The 9603-nt window shown below is 58.1% G+C and overlaps 1 protein-coding gene across 5 annotated transcripts in view; it reads left to right on the top strand.

Moving 5' to 3' along the window:
• Positions 1–6884, top strand: part of RARA (retinoic acid receptor alpha) — a 96808-nt gene extending 89924 nt beyond the window's left edge. For 3 of the 5 annotated variants that reach the window (XM_019550346.1, XM_019550345.1, XM_019550347.1), the window contains 5 exons: positions 3043–3242; positions 3779–3955; positions 4515–4719; positions 5465–5623; positions 6034–6884. In XM_019550346.1, coding sequence (XP_019405891.1) covers positions 3043–3242; positions 3779–3955; positions 4515–4719; positions 5465–5623; positions 6034–6245 — 953 coding nt within the window. In that variant the 3' untranslated portion in view covers positions 6246–6884. The remainder of the gene's footprint in view (positions 1–3042; positions 3243–3778; positions 3956–4514; positions 4720–5464; positions 5624–6033) is intronic. The other 2 variants (XM_019550348.1, XM_019550349.1) reach the window with 1 other exon arrangement.
• The last annotated feature ends 2719 nt before the right edge of the window (positions 6885–9603 follow it).

Raw genomic sequence — 9603 nt, forward strand, 5'->3', positions numbered from 1 at the left:
TCTCGCTGAGCAGGAGCTGGAAACAGAGGGGCAGGTGGTGGGGGAGGGTAAGAAGAAGAGGGGGAGAGGGAGGGAGAGGGTTAGGGCGCAGCTGTCTCGGCCCAGCTCCCTGCCGTATGCCCCCCACCAACTGCAGGGAGCCTCCTCCCCTCACGGCACCAAGCAGGAGAATGCAGGAGTCCTGCCCACCGGGCCCCTGCCCCATCTGCTAGCTGGAGGGAGGACAGCGGTGAGGAGACATTGTTAGCAGGGAACGGGCATCATCCCAGAGCTGGGGGCAACAGTGCTGCCAGGACCAGCTGCCCCGTGTCAGGGAGCAGCGTGTGCCATGCAGAGGGGGCAGGCAGAGATGGCAGAACCTGCATGAGTGTGCTTGTGCGTGCAAGTGTGCATGCATGTGTGTGTGCGTGTGTGGAGTCTTGCCTGGCTCAGGCAGGCCAGGCAGGGTGCCCCGTGGGGAACCCAGAGCGGGTGGGGGTGGATGAATGGACATCACTTGGCTCAGGGGCCCCTCTGCCTAGCAGGGAGCCATTGTTGTCCCAGTGCCCCCTTCTCCCCCAGTGCTGGGCTGTGTCACCATTCCCACCGCCCCGTGGGGGAGGCCGAGGGGGCTCCTTCTAGGCCCTGGTGTCGGCCTTCTGGGGCCTCTTGGCCTCCCAGGCTGTGAGAAGAGCCTAGTGCACCCGGTAAAGCGATCCTCTCTTACCCGGCTGCCGGCTTGGGCTGGTTTCATGTAACGGGGCGGGGGCGGGAGGGATTAGCTGAGGCCGCCGTGTGTCTGGGGTTTTCACCATGCCCCGGAGCTCCCCGGCAGCTGCCCGTCCGCGTCTCAATAGCATTAGCGCTCGCTGGATGATGAACGCCTTGTCACAGCTGCAATTTTCTCTTCCCGAATTATCCCTGCATTTTTCTCCTCTCCACTTTATTGAATTTGCAGAGCAGACATGAGTGATTTCCGAATTATTCCGGCTCCCCTCGCCCGCTCCCCTCCCCCGCCGCGCCAGGCGCTGACCTGGCGTGAGTGATTATGTGTCTGGCATAATCGCCTGGTAATGACTCCATTCCTTTTTTTAAAGAAAAGTGTTGTGCGGCTTATGGCTCGGGTGGACATTTGTCAGCGTGGCTGAGCGCACAGGCCTGCAGAGGCTGGCGCACGTCAGGTTGCCCAGGCCCTTCCCCCACCCCCAGCCCATGGTTTTCTCCCTCCAACTGGTCCAGCCTCCGCCCTGCCAGGGCAGTCCAGACCTCCGCTGTGGGCTTTGCCTTCCTGCCTTCCTGTGCAGATGGCTCTGAGCTTACGTTGGAGGCTGGCTTGCCATGGTGGGGGGTGGGGGAAGAGGCCCTCCTGCCCCCTTCAGAGCAGTGGAGCCGGGTGGGGAGAAGGTGGGTGTAGTGCAGAGTGCCCTGCTCCCTGTGGGGGTCCTTCTTGTTGGCCCTCTTGACACGTGCAGAGGGTTTGGTGGGCTTCAGGGCTAAGGCACTGGCCAGAGAAGGCGGTGGCTCTGCTTCATGCTTGCTCTGAGACCTTGGGGCAGGGACCGTGTTGCGGCGGGTGCCCATGCACAAAGAAGCCCTGAGTCTTGGCGTGTTTTAGGCCCATGATAGCATCTGGTGCCAGATAGACCCACTTCCCCTACCGCAGGCTGCCTGAGACTCAGAGGGGAGGGTCTGATGTCTATACACCACACACCCAGCCTTCTCCATCCTGCCCCCCCTGGCTTGTGTGTGTGGGTGGAGATCCACAACTCCATCTGTAGAGGTAATTTCCCCTGTAGTATGCTCTTTGGTGTAGTGAATCCATAGTGGGCACATGACCACTTGCCCCAAATAGGTGCCCACAGCAGGTGCTGCTACAATGTCTGACTAGTAGGAGGCGGGGGGAAGAGGGGCTCTGTTTGCACAGCAAAGTTACCCCAACCAGGCGAGCAGACAGGTAGCCAGTACATTGGTGTATTACTTGCCCCAGGCTGGAGTTATTCGTCCCTTTCTGAAGCATAACTTTACTCTGACGTGAAAGGGGGGTGGGCAGATAACAGAACAAGGAGCAACCATCTCAAGTTGCAGCAAGCAAAGTTTAGGTTTGATATTAGGAAAAACCTTCTCATGGGTAGGGTGGTAAAGCACTGGAACAGATTACCTAGAGAGGCTGTAAAATCTCCATCCTTGGAGTTTTTTAAGACAGAGCTAAACAAAGCCTTGGCTGGGATGATAGAGTTGTGGCAGGTCCTACTTTGAGCAGGGGGTTGAACTAGGTGCCCTCCTGAGGTCTCTTTTAACCCTCATTTTCTATGGTTCTGTGAGATGCATGGCATTTACTGCACCGAATGCAGGGATCACAGGAGGAAGGAAGCTCACTATAGTAGTTGTGGTGTGTGTGGACAAGGAGGGTACCTGTGTCTGTGCAGCAGTCTGAGCTGTGAGTCTAGTCTGCTTGGGCTTACCCAACCCAGTTCTCCCCGAGCCTCCTTGGGTATCGGGAGCCTGGGGACAAGTGCAGGCCACGGCCCCTGGCCAGGAAGCCGAGCAGTTTGTACAACAAGCTGTTTATTAAAGCTAGTTTAAAGCCAGCTGTGGTGCATCTGTGGGAGCGTCCCCTGGAGCTTCCCAGCAGCAGCGCTGGGTTTCCCAGATTGCCAAAGCTAGCCTTGGATTTGGAGTGTAGGTGGGCAGTCCACGCCCAATCCCATGTCTCAGCTGCCCTGGCTCCTGCCTCACCCCCAGCACACAGCCTTGGCCTGTCTTGTCTGTCCCCAGCCCTGCTGTGTCATTCCTCACCTCCCACACCCTTGGGAAAATGCTCAAGCATTGTATGGTCAAGAAGTTCAGTGTCACGTTGGGTCAGTGCCACCCCCCTGCCCCCAGCTGGCCAATGTGGCAGGCTGGCACCTGGCCTGACGGGCCTAGTCATGGAAGGCTCTTAGGACCCAGCCAGCTGGGCCCACATGGTTATGATGGGGCTGAGCCAGGGTTGGGGCGGGAGGTGGTGGTGTTGGAGACAGAAACCATGGGGAGGTCTCCAAACTGTCCCTTCTCTGTGTCCAGCACTGCTGACCCCACCTGCCTTCTGCTGTCCCCACACAGCTGTCCGGAATGACAGGAACAAGAAGAAGAAGGACACACCTAAGCCGGAGAGCTCGGAGAGCTATGTGGTTACGCCTGAGGTGGAGAACCTCATCGAGAAGGTGCGCAAGGCTCACCAGGATACCTTCCCTGCCCTGTGCCAGCTGGGCAAATACACTACGGTGAGTGCCTGCACTGGGGCTGGCAGGGCAGGGCCTGTGATACAGGGTGTGGTGGGTGCTGGCAAAGCTGGATGTGGGCAAGAGCTGTGGAGAGGGAAGTGCCTGTGGTTTATGTTGAGGTGCATTCACATAAGCTGTTGAGAAGCGCAGGCCTGGGGTAGGAGGCGGTGCACTAGGCAGTGCTGTGAGCTTGCAGCCTCCACCTTGGAGCATTACTGTGCCCTCCTTTCACCCTTCCCTGGAGCATCACATGGTCCTGCCCCCTGCCAGGTTCTGACTTCAATTCTGGAAGCAAACTCAGAGCATGGAGCAGACTGCTGGCCTTCTGGGGGTAGAGAAAAGGAGAATGGGAGCCAGATCTTCTGGCTTCTATTCCCAGCTCTGCCTTCTGATTTGCTGGGGCAGGGTCTTTCCCTAGGTGTGGCATGGTGCCTGCTGTGTGCCATCCCTGGCCCTGGGGATTTGGGACGTGGGTCTTCTGCCTTAGGGGAACCCCATTGCCCAGGCCCTTCCTTCATGCTGGCCTGCACTTGCAGAATAACAGCTCGGATCAGCGGGTCTCACTGGACATCGACTTGTGGGACAAGTTCAGTGAGCTGTCCACCAAGTGCATCATCAAGACAGTGGAGTTCGCCAAGCAGCTCCCCGGCTTCACCACGCTCACTATTGCCGACCAAATCACCCTTCTCAAAGCTGCCTGCCTAGACATCCTGGTGAGGATTGGCGGAGGGGACTTTCCAGAGCATCAGCAGAGCTGGCTGAGGAGTGCTGGGGGCAAGGGATGCAGAGGCAATCATGGTGTCCATGACAGGCTGGGTTGGGCTGATCTGGACATGTGCGTGAAAGGAGCTGTTCCATGCCTGGACAGTTGGAGATGGTGTCCCCAGGCAGGTGGGCTAGAGGAGTGCTTAAGGTAGTGGGAGGAGCAGCGTTGCAGGGCATAGGTGAGGCAGGAGCACAGGCTGGGCATGGAAGGCCTGAAGGAAGTAGCTTGGGAGGTGCTGCGGAGATGTGCAGGGGCCAGGCCAGGCTGGGCAGTGATGTGGGGTGTGAAAAGGGCAGGCTGGGAGGGTGTGAAGGAAATAGGCTTGGAGGTGTGGGGCAGGGGGCAAGCCAGGCTATGACGGGGTTCAGTGGAGGGGGGAGGTCCTGGCCTCAATAGGGCAGGGGGAGCTGTGCTGGGTTGTGTGGGGAGAGGGTAGGGAGGGCTGTGTTGGGGTGGACAGAGGGGGCTGCCAGGGTTATGCTGAGCCTGCGTATCTCCCACCCAAGATCTTGCGGATCTGCACACGCTACACGCCGGAGCAGGACACCATGACCTTCTCGGATGGGCTGACCCTGAACCGCACCCAGATGCACAACGCTGGCTTCGGGCCCCTCACCGACCTGGTCTTCGCCTTTGCCAACCAGCTGCTCCCACTGGAGATGGATGATGCTGAGACAGGGCTGCTCAGTGCCATCTGCCTCATCTGTGGAGGTGGGAGCTGGGGGACAAGGCTTGGCCAGGGCAGGGGCCCTGATGTGTGTGCGCATTGGGGTGGGGGCAGTGGTGGTGCTTGGCAGCTTTGTTTGCAGCCCTTGTAAATATGCTTAGGCTAGTGCACAACAACCAGAGCAGGTCCTGTCCCTGCCACTGTGTTCAGCCGGATCCTCAGTAAGTCAGAGCCCCCACCCCCAGGCCATGTTTTAAGCAGTAAAGAGAGGGGGGATGTTTATCTCCTCACCTTCCTGCCCTTGTGCCCAGAGAAGTGACTGGGGCTTTGCATCCCAGGTCTGTTCCCAGCATCGTTCCCCCAAGGGAACATGGGCTAGGAGTGGAGGCTGGAGAGGAAAGGGGTATCTGTCTCTGGGTCTAGTCTATTCATTTCTGTCCCCCTGGGGACTCTGCAGCCAGGGAGCCAGAGCTTTGGCACTATGTAACCAGGTCCCTGCCCCTGCTTCTGCCACCTGTCCACAGCCCTGAGCCCTGCCTGACAGCACCCTCTGGTGGGAGACCTGTGCAACAGGCGGCTGCATGGCTGGGGACAGGAGATGGGGATAGGAGGGACAGGCGCCTCAAGACCAGTGTGGGGGTAGGGGCTGCCTTTAGGGACAGAGCAGAGTGCTTGAACCCCTTCTCAGCTGCTGGGGAGGCAGTTATGCGTCTTGCACCCTGTCGGAGGGGCTTATCTCAGAGGCTGCTGTTGCACTCACCTGATTGCTCCCCACACACCTGTGCGCAGATCGTCAGGACCTGGAGCAGCCGGACAGGGTGGACAAGCTGCAGGAGCCACTGCTGGAGGCACTCAAGGTCTACGTGAGGAAGAGGAGGCCTAGCAAGCCCCACATGTTCCCCAAGATGCTGATGAAGATCACAGACCTGCGCAGCATTAGCGCCAAGGGTGAGGGCCTTGGGGGCAGTGGAAAAGCAGGCCTGGGGCTGTCTTCCCTCCCCATCTCCCACCCTTTCCCTCATCTGACCATCCAGCCCACAAGGAGGTTAGGGGAGTGTCTTTGGGCAAGGCCCCTTCTTTGAATGCATGTACACTGTATGGCACCCAAATCCCACTGTCCTGTGCAGATGGTGTGTGTGTAGGGGTCCTGCCTAGGGCTCTGAGGCTTCTAACTCCAGGCTGTGAGTGGGGTGTGGACTAGAGTGTCCCATGCACTGTGGGGTCCCCAGCTAGGTGGGGAGACCAGCTCCTGCCCTGCATAGAGGGCATCACACCCCAGTGCAGATGGGAGGGTGCCCCCCAGCCTGGCTCTCTGCTCCAGGTGGTGTTGACCCCTCTCCCCACCCATCTCCCTGCAGGTGCGGAGCGGGTGATCACACTGAAGATGGAGATCCCTGGCTCCATGCCGCCCCTCATCCAGGAGATGCTGGAAAACTCAGAGGGCATGGACACACTGGGTGGGCAGCCGGGTGCTTCCCGCATGGGCAGCTTGGCCCCACCCCCCGGCAGCTGCAGCCCCAGCCTGTCACCCAGTTCCAACAGAAGCAGCCCGGCCACCCACTCGCCCTGATGCTGTGGCTGATGCTGGGACCAGGATGCCACCAGTGCTCTCTGCCCCCAGGACAGACAGATGGACGGACAGACACGCAGCCCTCGGAAACTGCCGGGCGAGCAGTGTTCCCCCTCCTGCTGTACCGTGGGGCCCTGGCCCCAGCTCCTTTCTGTCTGTACCAGCACACACAATGTCCATGGCTTCAAGCAACCCTGGGCTCCGGGGTCTGTGCCTGACTTGGGATGAACTCCGCAGCAGAGTCTGAACTGCATGACCTGGACCGGGCCTCACAGACCAGCTCCTGCCTCTGTGAAGGCGGGGAGGGGAGCAGCAGGGGGCTCTGCTCTCGCTCTCTCCATGGGGGGGTGGGACACTCGCTCTGGGCAGTGTCCATCGATACAGGACTGAAGTTCACCAGGATGGAGCAGAAACACCTGTAAACTGTTCAAGAGCAACCGTTGCAGCCAGCCAGCACCCCCTCCTCAGGCCAGCGCTCCATTCCCCCCTTCCCCACCGCTCACGCTCACTCGCACCCTCTCCCACCCCTCACAGCACCCCGATCCTCAGTCGGGGAGGGAAACCGTGTGCCCCCCTGGCCCTGCCTTGGTGGTGATGGTGGTGGGGACACTGCACCGACGTGAAGATGAAGTGGTTTTTTTTTTTTTTTGGTTGCGTTACATTTCAGATGTTTTGGGGATGGGGAGGGGCAGGGAGGGCATTTTGGGGGGGCATTTTTGTTTCTGTTTTTTTTCTTTTTTTTAAATTTTCATAACGATCAAAAAAAAATCCTTTTTGTCCTCGTCAGCTGATTGTGGCCGCTGCCCCTCCCCCCCACGCCGATGTCACCAGCAGCAAACAACACACAAAAAACATTAAGATAAAAAAATAAAAACCAAACACGATTAGCTTTTCAGGTTTAAAAAAAAAAAAAAAAGAAAAAAAAAGTAAACTGTCACCCGGAGGAAGAAGATTCATTTAAAAGAAAGCAAATTATATATATATAAATATCTATAAATATCTATAAATACGTTTTAAAGAAAAAAAAACTTTGTAAAAGTTTGGAGGGGGGGTTTTTAAGGGCACGTGTTGCAGTTGGAAGCAAGAGAGGTTGCGGGAGTCGATGTGCAGGGGGCGGGGGGAGGAATGGGGTTCTACACGCTTTATTATTATTAAATTTTTTTTGTTGTTGAGATTTTTTTAGTGGTTTTAAAAAAAACACAATGCTGAGAGATTGAAAGGGTGAAGTGGGGAAAGGCTGGATGGCAAAAAGAAGAGGTATGTACACATTTGTAAACACTTGCACGCACACACACTACTTGCCACCCCCCAGGAGCTGGCACATGCCTTCCTCCACCCCACTGAGAGTGTCTTCCAGCAGAGCAGCGACCCAAACCCACCTCCCATCTCAGCATCCAGTTGATGGGGGTCAAATTGCCTCTGGCAGGACCAACGTGGGAGCTCTACTGCTTCCAGCTGTGCATGCTAGCCCTCACGGGGTGTCACTGGTACCCACCTCCTTGCAGGCAGAGCGTAGCACAATGCTTTGGTCTCTGAGGAGATCTCCTGGTTGCGCTAGGTCTGGGGTTGGGTCAGAGCCAACAGAGGCAGGGGCCTGTGGCTGTCCCTTATGGGGGCTAATCTGGGTGCAGTGTTACACTGGGAGGAAGGGAAGGAGAGGCCTGGGGTGAGGTTTGCACTCAACGAAGAGCCTCTGCCCAGCCTGGCAAGGCTACTGCTGCTCCTGCTTTGCTCCAGCAGGGCTGATGCTAGGACAGATAAAAACATGGGGCATGGGCTGGCATGCAGGGACAGCGACTTGACCACAAGTAGAGACGGCTGCCCTGTGCTGACAGTTGCCTTTTGCATCGGAGTGGGGAGGGGGAAGGCCTGTTCTCTCCCTGTCCTTTAACCGCTGTGGACAGTGACCTCTGGCAGTGCTCACCAGGAGCTTTGCGGAGCCCTGCACTTGGGGTGCAGGGATCCCTGCTCAGTGCCCAGGAGCAACTGCTTTGTGCCTGGTTCAAGCCAGGACCCTGCCACCTCCTGTCCCAGTTGTCTTTCTCATGCTGTTCCCCGTTCTAGCCACCAGGAGGCAGCAAAACTGCTCTGCTGCCGGTTGTGTGTCCCTCTACCCCGTTGAGGCGGAAGGGGGCTGGGAGCATCCCCCTGAGCAGAACAGCTCCCTTCTCTCCTTCCCACTGCCTCTATCAATGCATCCCCAGGCAGCTCCGTCTGAATGGCCCAGGCCTTTTGTTAACACAGATTTACTCAGCCCTAGAGCACATGCCCCTCTGCTTGCATAGATGGGGAAACAAAGTCATGCTGAGGACCATGGCAGAGCTGAGGCCAGAACCCAGGAGTCTGGCCCTCCCACTCCCTTGCTGTAACCACTAATCCTCATGCCATCATGGAGGAAGAACCCAGGACTCCTGGCCCTCAAACCCGTCTGAGCCAACATGCAGGACCCTTCTTCCCCCTGCACCCGCAGCTGGCAGCACCCCCCCCCACACATGCGCACACACACACTGTTGTGGTGTACCAGTAGAGCCTGACCTGGGTCTCAGGCCTGTGTGGCCCAGGAGATCCCAGCTGCGCTGGGCACTGCCCAGTTGCAGCAAGGCAGGGCCTGGCCAGGCTCCACTTGTAGTAGGAACTGGTTCATGCCTAGTCCTGGGCGCTGGGGTGCACCTCAGGAACTGGCATGGGGGCTGCTTTGTTTGCAGCAGCTCAAGGGTTAACTGGAGGGGGGGGGGGTCCTGTTTGTGGCAGGGGAAGGGTTAACAGGCAGGCAGGGTGAATGATCAGTGGGGGTGGGGGTTGTCCTATTTGTTTTCCTTTGTACCTTTTTTTCCAGTGGCCTCAGGGCGAGTCCGTCCCAGCCCTCCCACAACAGGAAAGTGTGTGTGGGGGAGCCTGGCCCGCCGCCAGCACCCCCCTGCTTTGTCGCACCCTGCCACGAAGAGCCCCTGGGACCTGGCAGCTGAGGCTCAGCCAAAGCAATGAGGCAGGTGCAACTGATGCTGACAAAGCGTTGAGTTAGGAGACAGAAGAGTGGGGAACCTGCACTACATCCTGCTGTCCCACAGCCCCATGCCAGCTTAGTTTTGCCCTGGGCTTCCTCCCATCTCACACTCATGATGGCCACTCCATGGCCATCGCTGCCACCCCTGCTGTCCAGCCACATCTGCCTGTTGTTCTCCATCACCTGTCGAAAACACAGCATCTGTCCACATGTTTTCACCCTGGGCTCGGCCCTGCCCATGAAGCTGACAGCACAGGCACAAAAACACAACAGCTGCCACATCCAGCCCACGCATAGCACACACAAAAGCAACCCTGCGCCCATGCCCGGGGCCTGCGCAGACTCCCCTGGACG

Source organism: Crocodylus porosus, unplaced genomic scaffold, assembly GCF_001723895.1.
Source record: "Crocodylus porosus isolate Cpor-Errol unplaced genomic scaffold, CroPor_comp1, whole genome shotgun sequence".
NCBI classification, from domain to species: domain Eukaryota; kingdom Metazoa; phylum Chordata; order Crocodylia; family Crocodylidae; genus Crocodylus; species Crocodylus porosus.